This window comes from Opisthorchis viverrini, assembly GCF_000715545.1.
Source record: "Opisthorchis viverrini unplaced genomic scaffold opera_v5_81, whole genome shotgun sequence".
In the NCBI taxonomy this organism is placed as follows: domain Eukaryota; kingdom Metazoa; phylum Platyhelminthes; class Trematoda; order Opisthorchiida; family Opisthorchiidae; genus Opisthorchis; species Opisthorchis viverrini.
The window spans coordinates 979638-1000833 of NW_008751736.1; the positions used below are offsets into that span (position 1 = coordinate 979638).

A 21196-nucleotide genomic window follows, 5' to 3' on the forward strand; every position below is an offset into this window, starting at 1 on the left:
TCGTTTGGATATCGATTGACTTTCGCTCTATCGTGTGATGGTGAATTTTGCATAGCGGATTGCTTCCGTGGGGGACCGGTCTAACTAGCACACAGCGAAGCACAGCTGTGACAGATTTCACACATTGACAAATCGGCTTGTCGCCTGTGACACATAAATTCTAACAGGACCGATTCGAGGACACCTTGACTGGAAGAGTAGGCGGTTTAGGTTCCACACAAAACACAGTGTGCGCCGGACTAGGTGAGATTTCACTTATACGGAAAAACGGGCCTTATAGTAAATATTGTCACTGTCACCGTATCGCAGTTCTCTCATTTGGGTTGCTCTTTGTAATCTGCAGTAGTTATTGAAGCTAAATGGGATGAACGGATGTAAGCGGTTAATATTATTCGTCATTTAGCTACATTTCCCACTGACTGGGGGATATTTGAAGCCTTAATTTAGAAGAGAATGGTTACGCGCCGTCGAACGCTGAAGGGTCAAACAGGGGCCTATGTCGCATAAATGTGTGATCATGTGCACTGCAGTGGAACTGAACACACATTTACAAGCATTGGAACGAGTGAAGTAAAGCTGTAATAAAACTTTCTGCTGGCAGGCATCAACCCATAGTTTGGTACCGGGACACGGCGCACACCATGAAATATACCAGGAGTTAAGAGGGCAGCGGAAATTGTTTTCATAGATGAATCAGACAGTGGCATAGTCGGCAAGCTGGTCAATCGACCAATCAGAAAGCAAGTTGAAAAAAGCAATATCAGACTCTCTCCAACAGCTTCTGAGTTAAACTAAGAACGAAGTGTGGGAACGGTTTAGCATCACATGGAGTGGAAGGCAATCCACCCAACTCTCTGGAAAGATGATGTCGTCTTCAGGATTTGACAACCAGTCTGGTGTGATTCGCGGGAACCTCTGAGTATAATGAGGAAAAGGTAGAGGAAACTAAAGGACACGAAAGAAGGTATTTCCACTAAGCAACCACAGGTAGGGATACAGAGTCGGTATCAAACTATAGTTATCAGAAACCCCCTCTTTTTTCGACGTTTTTTCAGTTTTTATTGAAAGCCCCACAAGGACAAGTTCCTTTCTGTGGAAACAGCTCTTGGTACTTCGGTCTCTATGTCATTAAAATCAAGTCACCTGTACTAATGTGGTTCCAGATGAATGTACCTGTGACGAGAGTGACAACTCACGGTGTTGGCATGCAATAAATGCTCAGTAGTTGTTCAGTTGTAACGCGCTTTCGGGTGACTTGCTGCCATTCCACCCGAAAGATACACGAGAGCTGGGATATTGCCGGATTTTACGCTCACGGTGTTGGCATGCAATAAATGCTCATTAGTTGTTCAGTTGTAACACGCTTTCGGGTGACACTTGCTGCCATTCCACACGAAAGATACACGAGAGCTGGGATACTGCCAGATTTCCCAAGCTTAGACAAGAGAAGTCGAGATGCAGAGATGGGGTTCGAACCACGGACCTTCCAGTCAGTAAATTCGCACTCTAACCGCTATGCCATCTCACCCCATAAGTAGACAAGACTGAATCGTAAAATAGCTGAGGTTGTTCCTTATCCCTACTATGATGCCAGATAATGTAACCTATCCAGTACTTTCCTGGAAGCATTTGCGTTCAGACGATCACCATTTAATCCAATAAATTTGTGGAAAGTTCAAACATCAGTCTTTTTGGATTATTTATCCGTACGCATGGAGTGCTTTCAAACTAGCCACCCAGATGCCAAGAAATATTCCTCAACTGAACAAAACATCCATCCGGTGATCTTGTGTCAAATTCACCAAACATCTGTTTCCTATTTCCCTTTCTACTCGCGTCTTTACAAATCAGTAGTACGTTTTTATTTGGGGTCGCTTGCAATTTCTCTAACAGTTCATTCAGAATGATTTTCGAGCCAGACTTTACTTTCCGATCTTTAACCTAAATCAGGTTATTTGCATACGGAAAGAGCCTTGTTTGTAGTATAAAGAGATTATGAAAAATCACTGGATGCCACTCAGATGAGAAGCACCGTATAGCAGTAAGTAGCTCACACATCTTCAGAAGTATTCAAACCCGCAACATTCCGGCTGGTAGCTGAACGACTGATCGGCTTGCCAAGTAACTCGCACTTAGTCGGAATATATGAAACTCACAGCCGGGGGAAATATTGTCCAATCAGATCTCTAAATCTAGGGTTTCTAAGATGGTGTTGCATTTCAAACCATGATAGATCGTCCCTAAATTTGTTGTAATTACCGTTAAAATCACAACCTATATTGTTTTTTTTACCCGAGTCGTCATTCTGACATATGACAAGCCGTGTAGGATTGGAGAAGACCAGTTATGAACGAGAGAAACAGCTGGGTTCCAGATAAGTGTCTCAAAAAAACAAATTATTTAGCAAATGAGTGTAGTTCGCTAATTTCGTGCAATTTTGTTTCAAGTAGAACATAAGATTGACAAAAACCCGTGGACTGCCACAAAAAAGGCAAAACCAGTCATGGGCTGTCGACGGACTTTCACAACCTTATGAGTAGTAAATTACAAAGACCAGTTGCAATTTTTCTATCCAGCTCAGTCTGGAATTCGTAAGAGTGGGTATCCGATTTTAGCTATTCAGCCCAAATGCAGAAACGCGGCTGGGGTTCTGTATATAACTTTTCGCCACCAGTCAGCGCGTAGTAGGGTTGAGTCGTTGTTTGGTTGTGCTCAATAGTTGTGAAAGCAATGCTGTATTCGTCATTGTGCACATCACTCTTGCCAAGGTTTTACACGCCACCTCATACTAAAATCCGTCTCAAAGGCAAATCACAATGAGCGAAATACACTGATTTGCAAACTAATTTGGTTTTCCGAGAGAATCACCTGGAACCCAGCTGAATCTCTCGTTTTGATGTTTCCAGGCAACTGAATGTACCGCTTCGTGTTTCAGCCGCTACGATATTCGGGATATCGCGATACATATATATTTTTGTAATGCACTACTCATAAGGTTGCTGAAAATTCGTCGCAGCCCACGACCGGTTCCGCCCTTATCGGGGCTCATCAGGTAGGCGCCGTCCCCGAGTTTCCGTCGACCTTATGTTCTGCTTGCTCACCTGGACTACGGGTGAATCTCCCGCAAAACAGGATTGGTTTGCAAATCCGTGTATTTCGTTAACTTAACTGTTTTCACAAGCTAAGTGCAACTTGTCACTAGGTATGTCAGGTCAATAATCTTTTTCCCAAAAACAAACTTAACCGTACCCTCTGACAAAGTTTTCCGTACTTCTCTAAAAATAGCTTCTACATTCAGTGCTTCCGTCATGAATCACACGAATTCTAGCTCTTTTGTAGTACAGGTTTCCGGGCCATCTCTGTAGCCCATTTTTATGCATTTTTGGGAGCCTGGTGCATTTCCGTATTCCTCTTGTCCGCGAGGGTACACTGGAATCTTTAGCCCCATTTGTAATAATGCGTTTGTACAATAATTTGCTGCTTTTAGCACAAGTTTTGTTGCAGGAACATGTGTATATTTCAGATGAATGGACTCATTGTAGGACGCAATGCAAGGAGTAACTTCGCCGTAAAGTTTTTGGAATGATATGTAGTCTTGAATGTAACGCTGAGAACCAGCGGTTTGGATGACAAGACTTCCTAGGCTAGGTCCGACGGTTGATACAAGTATGGCTTTCGAGGGGTCCTGACCTGACGCTCTTTCAGCAAGTCAAGGTGATCCATTCAGAAGGGCCGAGAATGGCTGTTAGAAATCGTCATAGATGTATACCCAATGAATCTTGACAAGTATTCAAACCCGAAATCCTTAGAAAAGTAACTCGTGCAGCTTAAAATTTTACACGCCGTCTTCAGCTACGCAATTTTCAGTAAGCAATTTCCAGTAATACGGTCACTCCTTCAAGAGATAACCAATGGAATTTTCACCTAACCGGGCAGTTTACTTATAGTTTGTAAGTAGCTACATAAAGCAGTTCGGGATTTACTGAAGGTACAATTTACTTAGTAATCAGATGAAAATGACATCAAAATCTGCACAGACCATTTTCGGGCATGTACCTTATTGACTAATCTGGAGCGTCAGTTAGATAAAAAGCTGAAGAAGTATGAACACAGTGGGACGCGTGTTTCTGAAAAAGTTCGGGAGTCAGGGTGACAGATGGTCAATTTTATTCCAACGGTATGGCACACCACCCGGAGAAGCAAAAACAAACGTTTGACAAAGTTCAAACTAACGTGGTGAGCACACTTTTTGTGTTTGTTTTCATCAGCTTGTAGAAGTGTGTGCGTATGAGAGAATCGTACGTCGTCCAGGGATATTTTTAATTTTGGGCGTTTACAAACAAGTAACTTATGTGGGAGATTTCGTCCTGCCAGTGGAGCCAGTGTGTGCCGAAAAGTCGAGAAGTACTGTACAACATTTTGTCCTCATTGCGAATAATCAGAGTACCCACCTCACGAAACTCCAGGGAGTTTCAAAGTGACGACCTCCTGGCTAATAGGTTGAACAACAAACCATTTCAGCACGAGTCAATCATCAGGGGTGTGGTTAACTTGCACTTAGAAAGGAAATAGCCACTCATCGATTAATCAATGAAATCATATCATGTGGTCACGTGTTAACTGGATGCCTGAGTGATGACGTCTCCGATGCGTTTTTCAATCACCGTTTGAATTTATTCTTCCCCGAAGCCGAGAGGTGGAGTTTTGCCAAGTTGATAATTCCAAATAAGGATGAAACAGCTTCTCTGCTTTTAAGAATAGATTGGCCCCAGTTATAGGACGAATCCTCAGTTGAAAAGTTAATTATATCTAATACATGTTGTCTGCTAATTGTTTGCTCGGCGACTTCATTAACCTAGGTACCATCAGCCTGCATGTTCTTGCTCAGCAGGTAATCCCATGTACACTAATGACTAGGTTTGATAGGAACATGGCTTTAATTAGTAGATAGCAGGTTTCGCGTATTACATCCAGCGGTCAGGTCACGCGTTAACTTGGCTCAAAATTGACAGTATTTTGTCATTTGTGTATTATTTCGTGTTCAGCTGGAACAGCAGGTTGATGGAAACTCGAGGAACGAGTCCCAAAGATGAGGAAATCGGTCGCGGTTTGCCGAAGTTTTTTCAGCAACCTTATGAGTAGTGCTGTCAGATAGTGCTTGGATGAACAAGTTCCAAATGTTAAAAGGCTGGGACAATCTCATCACCGGAACTATGACGCTGATTGGTAGATGACAACGATTCCGACATTTTTAGGAGCAACCATCCTGGTCGATCGAATTTACTGAATGCCAAATCTGTCCAAGTCAAAGCTTGTTTCTATTTGTTACATAAAAATTAACGTTATATATTTTCGGACATAATTGGAACTGCTTACATCTACATAACACGCACCTCTTATCAGTCCTCACTCTTTATTGTAGCTTAACTAGTCCTCTTGTGTCCGGTTTTGATACATTTGCGTCTGGACCCCAGCAACGGGCGAAAAGTGAAACAGCATAAACTCCGTCAACCCAAGTTAAGATTTCATATGAGATTAGATCACATGGCTGCTGAGCAGTTTTCATCGTTGTGTACACAGTGGCGTACTAAGCCGTGAGTTAGCAATTTCCAAAATCGTGTGAACACATACTGCAAAGGAACTCGTTTGATGATTCAAAATACCAAACATGTTTTGACGCAGTTGGAATTGTTGTCAGAAATACCGACTTACCGTTCGAGTGAACAAGTTCACAGACCAGAAATGAAGCACCTGAGATGTGCGAAGATGTGTTTCCCAAAAATATAGAGAGCACAGAGGATTCTGCAGCGACCCCATCTTCGATGGCTGCACTGCCGCTACCCTGAAATTTAGCCGCTTACCCTCACCTCTATTTCAGCCGATATGGCCTGCCACGACGTTCAAGGGAACGGAATGAGTCTTGCTAGGGGTTTTTCGTTCATATTGTACATTTGTTTTCCCATCAGAAATGTTGGTGACAGTTTACTTTGTTTTACTGGATCCGTGGTAGACGGCCTTCGGCTATCTTCCCACTCTGACCGCCAGTAGGTGTTGGTGCACTGGATGGGTTTGATGCACACATAGTTCTTCTGTGAAATGCTGAGGCAACGGTCTTTCTATCGACTCGAAGGAAAGAAAAGCAATTAAGGTTTAGCTCTCTCTCCCTCTCTCAGTTATACTCCACTGTCGTTTCACGCAAGAAGAGAGGTACTAGTGTCTGGCAATTATATGGTTTGGAGAGCTTGATCGTTGCCTGGATGACCTTGACGGAAATGAGGTAATTCAACCACAGGTGAATCAGCGACGATCGCATTCACCAGGTGAGCATAACCACGGAGTCGTTGATGGTGGAATTCAAACGGTGATGGATGAAACTAGCAACCAGACACACAGATAACCATATCAATCGTCTTTAAATGCGCAGTTAGCTGTTGACGAAATCGACGTCGTGGCTTCGGGCGAAACGCAGGAAGCTGACGTAGGTACATTTTCTAATGAATAAGCTACCTACAGAGAAGAAAATGGAAAACACAGTGCTGGTTTTGCCCTTTCCTGTCTCATCAAGAAAATGCTCTATTCCGAACTCTGCGGAACCAATCCTTGTTTCACTTTATTGTGATGGAGTTACATCCGCGTGATTTTGACAAAGCTAGCTTAGTAAAAGTTGGTAGTGACGAAGTCTACGCCGAAGTTGGTACTACCTTTCGGTCAGTTCCGAAGTATGACGAAATCCCACTGACTATGGACTTCAATTCCCGTGCCAATCGATATCATGCCCTGTGATCACGTGTCTCCGGACGCCATATTGTGGGAAGCTGCATTAACAGACCTCTCGAACCGTGCACTGTTCACGTGTTTGCCACGACTAAGATCCAATTTGGCCTCATCGAACATCACGGGCCCCAGAGCGGCGCAGCGACCCCTCAGCTCTGCGATTAGGTTTTCGCTAGCGTTCGAGAAATGGTGCCAGCCACGATCATCAATCGCTTGAAAAACGAGGAATGTAGATAAACTAGCGGTTGCGAAATTCTCACCTGCTTGTAGTAGCGAGTGGTCACCTATCCTTGTCCTCTTCAGTCGATATCTTGGACGAATCACTATCGACCCAAAATCCTGATTACCGGACTTCGTTTTACTGATGAACGTCTCGGTGCGAGGATCCTGGTTCACAGTATCGTTTAAGTTGAAACAATAGTTCCGCAGTTTAACCTTGAAGAAGAATTTCGTTGTGCGCCGAGCTAACCTCCAGTGCTTCTCTGTGCAGCAAGACTAAAACAGAATTTGTGGACCACTGTGCATAGTTCTGCAACCAGGGTATCACGCTGCCGGTTGACTTGAATTCTACCAGTAAGCTGAAATTCCGTATGGACCATGTTACTGCTGGTAAAATCGAGAAACCAAGTTCGTGTCCATGGGCTAATCTGCCCTCGTACGGTATTGAAAAACTGAAGAGAAACCAAAGAAGCTTTCAATAAAGTGCTTCAGTTAACCCTAGCTGAAGAAAATGGTTGAGAATCATGAAGGCTCTTCGACAGACGCCTTAGGACAGGATGAATCTTGTGGTTTCATTCAATAGGCTACGATGGCTGTGACAAATTGGGAATCTCTGATTTCTTCTGCATGTTTAGCCGAGTGGGAAGAGTGAGAACCACGGTGGGCACAACTTGTAAGCCACAAAACATGAATTCCGTGAAGTGTGAATCGGAAGCACAAAACGGGACGGCAGTGAGAGACTGGATGTCGCGGGTTCAGTGATCGACGTCTTCATGCCCAAGGACTGAGACAAAATCCCACAAGTTGTTGCCCCTGGAAACAGGTTTGTACTATATGCGGTCATGTTTTGTGCAGGTCACCTTGAATCGAATATTTCTCAAAGCAAATACGGTGACCCACCGTAGGCCAATAAGGTGAGTTTGGGACAACTGTCTAAACTTTCCGAGGCTATCATAGGTCTAAACCTGGGACAGCCCTAGAAGAAACTTTCTGTCACCGCGTCAGGCTCAACGGACGCTAGCTACAGAATGTCATGAGGCTATAATCTAGTTTGAACTTATTGATAGTACAAGTCCCCCGTATGCTCCAAACGTACGACAATGTGTTCAACTTTTAGGCTCTCCTTAGTTGTGTTTTTCATAAAACCCTCCCTAGCGTCTTGCACTTTCCAAAGCACAAATTCTTGGTACGTGTAATTTTTCCAGACCTCCCAACCGTAGGTAGGTTCGCACAATACGTCGTGTGAGTCATCCACCAGATGAACTTTTGCACACATTGTGGTTAACAACTGTCAGGTTGCCCTAAGTGATTTTACCATCATGATCGCTGGATGAGTAGCCTTCAGAGTTGCCCCATCCTGTTCACCAAAAAATGAGCAAAATGAAGGTCACAGTGACTTTTGTCTTCAGAAAACTAAGTTGAGTGAAACTCGTTTTAACCCACTTGAGGCTAGGTGATCAGTTGGCGAACAAACTCCATGTGGACACCCGAACACGTATAAAACGATAATATAGGTAAATTGAATCCCATTGGTTAATCAGAATATCACAGTTGTGTACTCTAGTCAGATTCCGTCACACCAGTTAGTCAGGTGTTAGGCATCTAAACCAGTTTGGTGGGCGAGTGCATAATGTAGTTACAAATGGATGCGAGTAATGATTAGACGAACTTGAAAGATTGCACGGAATTCTTTGGAGAGCATAGGCCCGAGTTGTTGAGGTCACTGGTGGCATCTGAAAATCCATTTTCGTTCATAAACATGTAAGAGGATATGTTCTGATATCTTTCTTTGAAAGTCCACTCAGTCCTACCAAATGTATCGATTCAGCTGGGATTCGGTTCCGTATCTTATCAAAAATTGAACTGGTGGGCAAATGAGTGAATTAGTTGAATTTCGTAAAATTTGGGCTCATATAGAACACAAGGTTGATGGAAACTAGAAGACTACATCCACCCGATTAGCTCCGAGAATGGCAAAACAGGTCGTGGGCTATTGGCGACTTTTCAGCGACCTCATAAGTAGCGTGTTATATCTATACCATATACTGGTATTCTCGTCAACTATGGACACAGGCCTTGATGCATCATAAATCCCTACTCGGATATTCGAAACGATAGCATAAGGCTAATTCGAAGTCTGGCTATTCACAAGTCTTTTCTTACCGTTTCCTGTCCCCATACGGTTATTAGCATCGCTGTAGAAAAAATGTTGGGATGGTGCTCTTCGAAATTTCCGGTGTAGCTAATCAAAAGGGTCTCAGTCTTCTTTAAAAGTATTGTTTTAAAAGGCTGTTTGGGTGTGATGACCAGTCAGAGAGATGTTTCCTAGTTTTAATACACTACAGCCCACGACCGGTTTCGCCCTTCTTGGGGCTCATGTGGTAGGCGCAGTCCCCGAGTTTCCGTCAACCTCATGTTCTACTTGAAACAAATTGTACAAAATTAGCGAAATACACTCATTTTTAAACAAATCTGGTTTTGCGGGGACTCACCTGGAACCCAGCGAAACCGGTCGTGGGCTGTAGAAAAGTTTTCAGCAACCTAATGAGTAGTGTATTACGTCTATATATACATCCACATATCTTGATTGTCGTATCAAATTAAACATGGAGCGACCTGGTGCAGCACATTCAGCTGCTTGAAAACACCGTAAACAAGAGGTTCGGCTGGGTTCGAGGTGTGTCTCCCGCAAAACAAAAATTTTTTGCAAATGAGTGTATTTCACCAATATCCCCTAGATTTGCTCTGCTTGAATCCGGAACTGTGGCCGTTGAATTGTTTCCTCTTGCCGCTGCTTCAAGCAGACAGTAAGTTTTAGTGGCAGTGATGGTGTCTCGAAAAATCACGTGAAATTCAGTCGACATCACTACGCGAACAAACGTGTGAATACTGTAACCTTCCCTTATACCGGCATTCCCTAAATCAGTACCATTACCTATTGGACCTACAAGCTAGATCTGAAAATTTCCACCTTATCATTAGGTACCCTTTGCGCTCCAACCATCTCAGCGGTTTCTTTCCAGTCAGCAGGGTGAAGTGTAGCGGAGATACTTGGTTTTACTATGTCTGCCCCATACCAGGGAACATATTGGTTCTGACGGTGTTTGGGGTGGTTGCTATCCACAAATGGCATCTACTAAGTGAACCGATACGCTGTCGACTTGTTCCCGTGTCAGCAGATACCTGGGCTTTCAGCTAGATTCATGAAAGGCAGTGCTATCATGTGCGTGGTGGTGGTGATACTGAAAATTGGGCTAGTGCAGGGTTGAGCTTATATACGACCTATCCGGGATCATGAAAACGCCACCGCTAGGCGATCTCCCAAAGGCTTGGATACGTCACTCATTTGGTTCACCCTAATTTCAGCGTAAGCAGTGGATACCAACGGCTTAGCACTTCGAATCTGCAGAGACTAATGCATTTTGCGGTTCAGTCCTCGCACTACTACGCTGACACAGTTCGAATAAGAGTGTGATATACGGGGTGCATTTTGTCAGGGCATATTCCTGTTGACCCCATAAAAGCCTTCGTTAACATTATGAAATCTTTTCTAACCTGTTCTTTTTCTGGGGATGTTAATCGCTTGAATTTCCAGTAGAATGGCTTGTTCCCGGTATTTAAGTGAACCAGAATATGCGGTATCTTAGCTATTCTTGGATTGTTTCGTTGGAAAGAACGAATCCTACAGGCATGTGTTCACAAGAGGACGACTAAAACTCACCGGATGATGTAACCAAATGTAAGCTACAGCTCAGATTTGTTACTGAGAAGGAAAGAATTAGATCTTCGGGGTTGCCAAGCTCTTGAATCCGGGTGAGAGCAACCCGAGAACACCCATTCCATCAACATACACTCAGATTTCATCCCCGTTATTCCAATAGTATAGTACTTTTCAAGTAAGCTTTTAACTCAGATGCTGGACAAAAAACCGAGTTGACCTGCGCTGACAAAATACGCTAAGATGAGTTATGCAACAGTGACATGTTGTGTAATATACCATTTGGATCGTCCTCATGTGGTTTAGCCTAGTTTCTCGAGGTGTTTGAGGTGTCGGATGTCTTTTCTGGGATGTCACTGGAATGGATTTCATGGTGTTGCCTACAAAACGACTCGTCTTCTTCCGTACTAAGTATTACACTGATGGGAAAATCCTAGTAGTTCAGATCGAACATGATGGGGTATGCTGGCGAGACAGGTAGCATAGATATGATGAATAGTCAGATGAGGTGTTACGCTTTTCCAAGGGCTTTCTGATTTTGTACAGTTGGATAATATGATCCAGATCAGGCTGTGTGGGGGGGGGGCGAGCTGGTTTAGTGACGGGATCATGAAAACGCCACCGCTAGGCGATCTCCCAAAGGCTTGGATACGTCACTCATTTGGTTCACCCTAATTTCAGCGTAAGCAGTGGATACCAACGGCTTAGCACTTCGAATCTGCAGAGACTAATGCATTTTGCGGTTCAGTCCTCGCACTACTACGCTGACACAGTTCGAATAAGAGTGTGATATACGGGGTGCATTTTGTCAGGGCATATTCCTGTTGACCCCATAAAAGCCTTCGTTAACATTATGAAATCTTTTCTAACCTGTTCTTTTTCTGGGGATGTTAATCGCTTGAATTTCCAGTAGAATGGCTTGTTCCCGGTATTTAAGTGAACCAGAATATGCGGTATCTTAGCTATTCTTGGATTGTTTCGTTGGAAAGAACGAATCCTACAGGCATGTGTTCACAAGAGGACGACTAAAACTCACCGGATGATGTAACCAAATGTAAGCTACAGCTCAGATTTGTTACTGAGAAGGAAAGAATTAGATCTTCGGGGTTGCCAAGCTCTTGAATCCGGGTGAGAGCAACCCGAGAACACCCATTCCATCAACATACACTCAGATTTCATCCCCGTTATTCCAATAGTATAGTACTTTTCAAGTAAGCTTTTAACTCAGATGCTGGACAAAAAACCGAGTTGACCTGCGCTGACAAAATACGCTAAGATGAGTTATGCAACAGTGACATGTTGTGTAATATACCATTTGGATCGTCCTCATGTGGTTTAGCCTAGTTTCTCGAGGTGTTTGAGGTGTCGGATGTCTTTTCTGGGATGTCACTGGAATGGATTTCATGGTGTTGCCTACAAAACGACTCGTCTTCTTCCGTACTAAGTATTACACTGATGGGAAAATCCTAGTAGTTCAGATCGAACATGATGGGGTATGCTGGCGAGACAGGTAGCATAGATATGATGAATAGTCAGATGAGGTGTTACGCTTTTCCAAGGGCTTTCTGATTTTGTACAGTTGGATAATATGATCCAGATCAGGCTGTGTGGGGGGGGGCGAGCTGGTTTAGTGATTAGAGAGCGAATTTACCAACCGGAAGGTCCGTGGTTCGAACCCGTCCTGCGTCTCTGGACCATCCCTGTCTAGGCTTGGACAAACTAGCACTATTCCAGCCCTCGTGCTTCCTTCGGGTGGCAACGCACTTAGGCATCGAAAGGGTGCTACAAATGAAAGATTTAGTTTTTTGTGTTTGGGTACGGAACTTGTATTGTACCAGGCTGAAATGAAATGGAAAGCTCGATAGTTTTTTTTAAGAAAAGAGTTTGACAGACGCAGAAGTGACGTCTTGTCTTTCGAGAATTTGGCACTTTAGTAAGATTTTGATCACAGAATTTGAATGCCCGGGTGGCCATCTTCAAAAGTTAGATGTTTCTACCCGAGACCTATTATTTACAATGGATCAATGGGTAAGCTGTTTTGGTCGTCTTAGTGTTGCCAAAAAATAACGTTTCAAATGGGTGACAGAAGAAAATTCGTCCCAGAAAATAGCCCATTTGGAGGAACAAACAGACGAGAGTAAAACCGTATAATCAGATGACACAGTCACCCCGACTGTCTAGACACGTCCAATACTATCTGAGTAGACCAAAGCAAAATTTTTGTTCAAGTGAACAGGCGGGGCTAGAGATGAGTTCCATCTGGCGAAGAGTAGTATGTTAAGGGAGTCACGCCATCCGATCTCAGTTTTCCTCGTCATGACGAGTGGCGATAGTGCGTTTCACTGGCAAGTGAGTCGATTTCTCGATAACACCCTGTCGTCATATAAAAATATTACAAAATTACGATAAGAGCTGTTTTCATGGAGCAGCAGACAAGAGCAAATTCATCGACCGATTATCTCAACCAGGTGAGCGTAACTCGTCCCCAACAATGCAAAATGACCGTAGTAATTTTAATGTTTCGTGTGTCGATGATGAGCAACTGTTGGCAAATATCACTCCTTGAAAGGATGGCAGGTAATGAAAGAAGCATCTAGGCAAATCCATGACCGAATAACTAATGCCGAGTTATGGTCAAAATGGGTTTTTTCAGAGGCTTGGCCAATGTGTTCATAAATATCACCCCATCGAATTCTAGTGACTGTAATAGCAACTGTTTCCTAACTTTCACTCGAAAGCGCGTAAATTATTTCTGATGTTAGCCTCGGGACTTATTTCTACCCGTATCCTCGTTTTTGGGGAATCCAAAGCTCGTTCCGCACTATCACCACGCGAGGGTACCCAGTATCCGCACAATGCCCTCAGCTGCAAAACCTTTACAAGTGGAGTGAAACTTTTTACACCAAAATGTTGCATTTTGTTGCTCAAACCAGAAACAGTCCTAATCTGCGTTCATACCTTTGCAGCTCACCAAACGCCATTGTTCACTGAAGCAACCATGCCTCGTGGCATCATTAAGACCCCGAGATTCTTAAATGGGGCTTAAAAGTTTGGGCTCAATTGCCCGATTGCAATAGTCCATCAAGGACACGTCATAACTTTCGAAAATTCAATTCCACTGTGGGAATACTGAGCGCCCAACAGGAGCCAACGAGCCTTGGAATTTAGCAGGTCTGGTAGCTGGGCTGCAAGGGTCACGTGGTGATGGTTGGTCCTATCAGTGTCCGAAATTGGACACGTCATAACTTTCGAAAATTCAATTTTATTGTGCGAATACTGAGCGCCCCACAGGAGCGAGCGAGCCTTGGAATTTAGCAGGTCTGTAGCTGGGTTGCAAGGGTCACGTGAGTGATGGTTGTCCTATCAGTGTCCGAAATTCGGCTAATGAAAGTTGATGGGGACCGCTGGTTACGCTAAAGGCGACACCGATTTGACTTCCACAGTCCTTCTCGTCCAATGGGCAGTTTTTTGCAGGGGTAAAGTTATGCACCACTCTTAGGCTAACTCTCATCTACAAAGTTTTGTGCATGCTGAAGTTTTTTTATTTGGCTTGGGATCTGGAATTTTTCAGGCTTGTATTCATCCCGCTATCCCCACCAATGATGATTTCCTCAGGCTGACAGGGCATACTTCAAGATAACCACCAAGAGTAATTCTGGATTGACTTGGCAAAGCTTCATAGTGTTCGAAATTGATGACTGTTTTGCTAACCTCGTCGAGGACCTGTTGTCTAGTACAGTGCCAAGTCAACTGGTACGTGTAGTTGAAAGAAACACTGCGCCATAAATAAACTACAGGTAAAAATGTAGAGAATAAACTCAGTTTTATTCGACTGTGTGTCCTGCTGTTATCCGCAAATCGATAAAATAACGTGCCAACCTGTCTGCGAGCTTTCGCACAATAGCACCAAAAATACATCACAAGAATTTCTACTTACTTTGCCGAAACACTAAAGCGAGGCAGTTTCCTCTCACTCAGCAGAGTACTACCCGTTTCCATCAGGGAATAAACTTTGCACATCAAAATGAAGGGGAAAAAACTATCTCCAATAGTATTTTCAGCGAGTGGTGGCCAGATAAAAGCAAGATGAAGAGCTAGCCATCCACACACACACAACTACCAGGGCAACCACCTACGCAAAACTCCCAACGCGATCTGATTGGTCAGATGGTGTAATTCCAGACCACTGCACAGCCAAAACACACAAAATAAGGTCGAGCAGGAGTTACGTCCCTAAATTTTGGAAACACCAACATTCCCCTCCCATAGAGTACGACGTGAACTATGTGGAATAGGGCGTCACCCAGTGCTATGGTGACAGTTACGGAAAGCAATGTGTGTTTGGACTGCAAGCAAGCAAAAACACCAAACTAGGTCAGAGGGGCTTGCAAGAAGAGACAGATTAGAAGGAAATGCTTACCGTCGGCTACTTTAGAGCAAAAAATCAATGCGTACTTTGATGTTGACTCAACTTTTGTTACAGCTCAGCTAAACTATGTTGAAGTAGGTTTTGATAGTGAAGGTCAAATAGTGCCTCAGATTCAGCCACACAGGGGAACCTAGTCGCCAGTGTACACGAATAGTGAACCTAGGTTTTGGGATATATCCTGTAGAACACAGTGAATATTCACTCTATGGGCAAAACACTATATCAAGGACGTTCAAGGCCACTTGGCGCTTCAACCAATGGATGAACGCTCCTAACATTAGTCGTAAGCTATACAGTAAAACCACTGAATTTATGGATATTTGAGGTGGGATGCTGAACTAGACCTTGTGAAACGTTGTCAGTAGCGTGTTGTCGGTGGAGAATTCCCGTATAGCTTCACGGCAATTTCAACCACACCTTTAGAAAAAAGCCATTTCAGAACGATGGTAGTGAGGGAAGATATGATACTTTCCAGTTTAGAATTCATCCTGTCAGCAAAACTAATCCAAGTTGAAAGCCAAGGATCAGTACATTATTGCTTCATCATTACTGGGAATCATCACGAGTGCACGTCTTACGAAACTCCAGCGAGTTTTGAGCCTCAACGTTCGGGCCAGTGTTTGAACACACCAGTTTGGCCATGAGCAGCTGAGCAGCGGTGTGACTGATGTGCACTTGAACAGGATATAGGGGTGCTCACTCTTCAATCACAGAAACAACATGGTGAGTGAAACCTCCTGCTTCAAATGAAACGAGGAAATCCCTTTGCCCCGAGGTTGTTTATTAGAAAATACCAACTAAACAGCTGCAGACTATTTTAGAGGGAAGTAAAACTCCCATATGCATCTTGTTTAAAAAACCTGTGTATCCGTCTTTCTCTTGTATGCGTCTTCTGGAACTTTCCTGGAAGTGTAAACGAATGCTGCAGAGCAGTTCCACATATTTCCGTAATAAATCTCACCTCCCATTAGATCAAGGTGGAGTAACAAGAAAACCGCACACTATTCATCGAGAATCGACTCAAGAATCCAGTAAGTGGGTGACCACGTGATCTAACATTGGACGAGATTGTTCAGATCAATGAGAACTAGCGAACAACAAACACACTGGTCGGAAGTTTCCGCCAGGCTCGACAAACTCTTCATAACGTAGATCCATGTAGACTTCAACTGAAATTACTTTTTGCAGGTTCTGACAACAGGAACGCAATTTCTTCTACGCGGTTACGTTGTAATCAATGAAACATTAAACACGCTGTTATGAATAGCTGTGTGGCTTCAAAAAATGAATATGGAGTGGAACACACTATCCGCGAAGCTGTTTCACAGTATACATAATGAATATGCAGAGTTTTCCCCACGGGTACATTGTAATTGTGGTCCAGAGGCGCCGGTATGGTTTGAAACGCATGACGATAAGCTTGGTACATCACGTATCCTTCAAAGCTCGATCGTCGCCGCCAACCACCCACTGCGGGCTGTCGCGTCTGGTTGGTCGACCGTCTGCAAAGGAAACGAACCTCAGGGTCGCCGAAAAGCAATACTCTTCTGGTCAATGACATGATTCAGCTTGGTCAAACATATCTACATCATCAAAGGATTTTATCGCCTAAATAACTTGAATTTCACCAGCGATGGAGCACTCAAGATCAAATGATTGTTTTATCAGTTGCTGACAGAACCTCTATGAAGGAAACGAACTGTGCTTTATCGATCTATCCCAACAAACGGTGACGTAACAAATCCACGCTATTGTTTTGAGTAAGCGCATTCATTCAGCCACTTCTAGGGAGCGTTTCCAGTTAAAAACGGTCACCTGTTGGTTGTTCTCAACATCCTTTTACTTGCTTACATGATTACATCCAATTTGCTCGATAGATTGCGCAATACATCGTGCACACGTGACCCCGGAGACACACAAATTAAGTGCGCAACAGAAAGAACATATGCATTCTTTCACTCCCTGGTGACTAACCGTTGCGGCCAGTGACCTACCCGTATTGATTGGGCAAGCTTAAAACTCGATCAAGGACGGCGAGTTGAAAAATACACTCCATTTACAGCTACTAGATCAGCATGTCTTTGAATTCCTTGTGTACGAACCAAGTAGGTGACGATCGTCCACCGTGCTGCATGTCTCATCACCCTGGTAATCCAACATTCTGTGGGATTCAGGTTTTATATTTTGGTCTACTGGTGGCAAATTCATATCCAGTACATAGTGGATATGCCATTCATCCGAGTAATGCCTCGGCAAAGTGAGTGATACAGAACCCCGTTGCACTAACTGAAACAAGAGTGTTAATCCGCCACCTAGCCTGTTCAAGGCCTCTTTCAACAGCTTAAACATGTGGCCTAGTTGGTTTTACTTGGCTCTCGAACCATGCCATATTATGAACGAGAAGAGGGTTACAACACCGCTGCAACTGTTCACGGATAGCCTTGAGTTCTTTCTATGGATGAATACAGCCGACCTGTACTGCATAGACGTACTATCAGTGACACTGTTTCGAACGCTCAGGACCCAGGGGACGCCTCCAGAAATGAACGACGCATCTTCGAGGTCACCATCGGTACCGGATAGCGAGTGCGTTGGCGGAGCTTATTGCCAAGCCTTAGCATCATGCGACCAGCTGAGCGGGTGTGAAGTTGTTCACGACAGGAACGCCCCCATTGGTTGAGCAGAAAGAACAAGCGGACGACCAAGTTTGGCCATTTAGTCGGAATCTTTGTGTTTGTCCTGACAATACAGCCGTGTCTCGGATTCTCTGCCACCTCCGTATGACGGGCTCATTTCAAGCGTAACTAATAGACGGCCACCCACGATACAACAGGTAGCGAAGCAGCACTCTCCACTGTCTATGAAAGGAAGCAACAGCTTCTCAAATGCACGCGTCATTGTTGAAGAAACCTTGGTCACGTGATCGCATCAAGTACGTGTGCACTCGGATTTTATCTTTCCCATGCTCATGTATCCATGACTGGAAAGACGAAAACTTCAGTATTCTTCCGAAAGAGCTGTTTTTGTTGAATTAGGCTCACAAAATGCCACGCTTTGAGGGGGCAGTCTATTTCCGCAGTTGGAATTTGAGTTCTGGTCTGAGTAGAGCGAAGAAATATCAGTTTCGCGTCATTAATGTTGCATAACGGAACACTTGGAAGATTCTTTGGAGTCCTACTTGGTCCGTCACTTGTCCCACTGGATTGGACGGGAATGACTGTGGTCAATCGATCGGAACTCCACCTCTTGTTTTTGACTATAGTCTGGTTTGATTTTTCTGCCATATCTTACGCGTAGGCTGAAGATGTAAAGCGATTATGATAAAACCCTTACTGTCACTAAATTCCTCCCATTTTGCGTTATCTAAATTTGTTTACAAATGTTCCCCAATTCTCACAGAAGTAAACCAACAATTTGACAAATTTCGGTCACATACTTGCGTTCCGACTAGTTTCAAAGAGGACTGCAATTTAGTCACTGAAGCTGGCATGCTATTTATGAGTTATTCTGACATAGCTTGGGATTTTCTGTAGAAAAATGCATAATATTTGTAATGCTTTTAACGAAAACGCTGGGTTTGTCGCTAAGTTATACTGCAGTCTAGATGACGTCCAAAATTGAGACTGAAATCGATAGGACTGTTTGATTCATACTGCCGCGGGATGCGTGCTGTTTGAATGGATGGTCCTGTAGCTACCCAGTCACCCACATACTTGACGGTTCAGCTCACAGTCGCTCACTCGATCACCAGACTTGTCTTTTTTCATACTCACAAACCACGTCACATCAAGCTGACGCATCGGACACCGATTGTCTGCATNTAGCAACTACTCATGTGCTGACGCGCCCACGTACACGCAAACGGACCTACATATAAGGAAACCGAACACAGTCAGCACACACAGACTCGCGCGCACGCAGGGATCAGGAAGTCAACCACTCTCCACAAGTCCACGGACAACTATGGAACACGTGTAGCAGCCATACTGCGGAGAAAACACGTTCCCGCCGTCCGGAACTCCACCAAGCAACTCTCACAGATGATAAGTTCCTCTTTTGAATTGCTCCCATTTTGCATTGTATTTATTTTTATACGTGTGGCATCTCACCATTGTCAACCATACTAAAAAACTTTATTAGTGCATATACCTTCTGACCATCATCAACAGTACACTAATAGTTCCCCTCATTACAAAGCAGTGGAAACAGCAGCTGGTCGCCATCGTATCCTGGCTGAATATCCAGCCCACCAAGATCTATAAGTCGTTTGGTTGGCGAGCTAGGACTGGTCTCACCTGTCCGCACATGTTGCGGGGTCACTATACAGCTTGACGCATCTCAGGTTGTCCCTCTGTGTCACATCCAATATGCAGTGCATTCTGCACCGCCTGGCTCCATTGAACAGAGTGAAGAGAACACGGAGTTCCTCCACGTCGCACACCAACACATTAGAGAAGAGGGGAATATCGATGGTTCTCCGTGCGTTGGTTTGTGCGACGCACCATGTGTGTAGCCTTGGAGAGCCGCATTTTGCTGATTGCAGGACCAGAAACATGTATTAAACGCTCGGATTTTGTAGAAGTACACGAACGGTGTGTCCAGGGACCAAGTTTTTGCCTGTTTGCGAACGTAATGTCCCATAGTTTTACGTCATGTTTCACACACACCATCAAGTTTCAGGCAAATAAATTGAGTTGAAATACTCCAGAACAAAAGCATCGTCCACGAGGCGGCAATAGATAATGAATTGCTCATAAAAAGTGTGTGAAACAGCAATCTTGTTGAGATTCTGTGTGTCGATTCTCAGTCATATGTAGTAAATCCTTTTTGAGCGGCGCATTCTGGGAATAGTGAAACAGTAGCAAGAGGCAACCTTTGCTTGGCTGTCGCTCTCGAAGATGCAGGGAAGAAATGGATGTATTCATCGCAAATGGGAAATCGAACTGCGATTCAGGTGAGTCTTCCGTCGAAATAAGATTGCTGTGCTAACTATATATCTTTTACGAAACAACTTCAATGTAGCAAATGATTGGGCGGTCAGCTCTGCCAACAAACACGTGAAAACATCGCAACATATCGAAGGAAACTGGCTGTTCCGATTCTGGGCCATGTGCTGGAGTCAGCTTCCCTTAAGAGCTTCCCGAATGAACATTGTTTCCGTCACTCAACCTGGTGTCCGCAAGCACTGAGTGTAGCAACATTGAGGGCCTTCTGGAACCGTCGAGGGCCGTCAAAAAACAACACGAAAGCACCCAACACTTACGAAGAGCAGTGTCCGCGCCAAATATGTGATGATGTTAGGAATCCAAGGCTTAAAGCCGTCTCTACACTGTCTGTCCTCTGTGTATTTGCTTGACGGACGTGATCACATCCACAAAGGACGTTCGCACTTTTAGTTTGTTCGTATGCCTAGCCGAAGTTTTCACACTATCCCAACGGGCTATACGCCGGGTTTTCTGAGTTCTTGCGCCGGTTTTTGGCTAGTCTAGAAACTACCCTCTGCAGCATTACAATGGATAAGGGAGAGGCCACCAGGTAGGCACACCCATACATGTTCTTTCCAACAAGACTAGCTGGCGTTTTGGACGACACAACACGACAGCTGTACTGGGCTGTGAGCACCAAGTGATCTGTCTTGTGACCCGTCACTTGGGCTGTCTCATTTACTTGGACTGGTAAGTCTAGACGAGACAGCTACCAACATGGCCGCAAGAGCGCTTGTATGTAAAATATGCCTGTACTCTGTCATACTGTTTGCAGTCAGGCAAATGTTTTGAGCCACTGGACTTTCTCCAACAAGTTTTCCGCAACGATTATCTTCCAGTTAAATCAAGCAAGGTCCCAAACAACTGAAGCACGGACACAAGTCTTGAGACTTTGGAAACATGGACTGTGAACCCATTCAGGATGTGAGTACCACTCAGAAAGGTGTCCGAAGCTGAGGTTCAAATCCGCCCAGCTATAATTTAGTATTTAATTACAAACATAATCCGAATGCAAATGAAGCTATCAGGTCTGCAAAAGAAGGATGTAAGTGAAACCGCACCAACCGTGTT

General features: G+C 44.2%; 2 protein-coding genes across 2 annotated transcripts in view; one reads left to right on the forward strand and one right to left on the reverse strand.

The window, feature by feature from the left end:
* The window catches only part of T265_13572 (hypothetical protein), a gene marked incomplete at both ends in the record, with an annotated part of 44418 nt that extends 29670 nt beyond the window's left edge, over positions 1 to 14748 (reverse strand). Inside the window, one exon of the mRNA XM_009169531.1 lies at positions 14649 to 14748. Within this exon, the coding sequence (XP_009167795.1) occupies positions 14649 to 14731 (83 nt within the window). The remainder of the gene's footprint in view (positions 1 to 14648) is intronic.
* T265_04704 (hypothetical protein) lies at positions 7828 to 12576 on the forward strand (the record flags this gene model as incomplete). Its single annotated transcript, XM_009169508.1, has 4 exons — positions 7828 to 7907; positions 10360 to 10464; positions 11393 to 11495; positions 12373 to 12576. 4 exons carry the CDS (start codon positions 7828 to 7830, stop codon positions 12574 to 12576), a joined length of 492 nt encoding a protein of 163 aa, XP_009167772.1.
* Positions 14749 to 21196: the final 6448 nt, after the last annotated feature.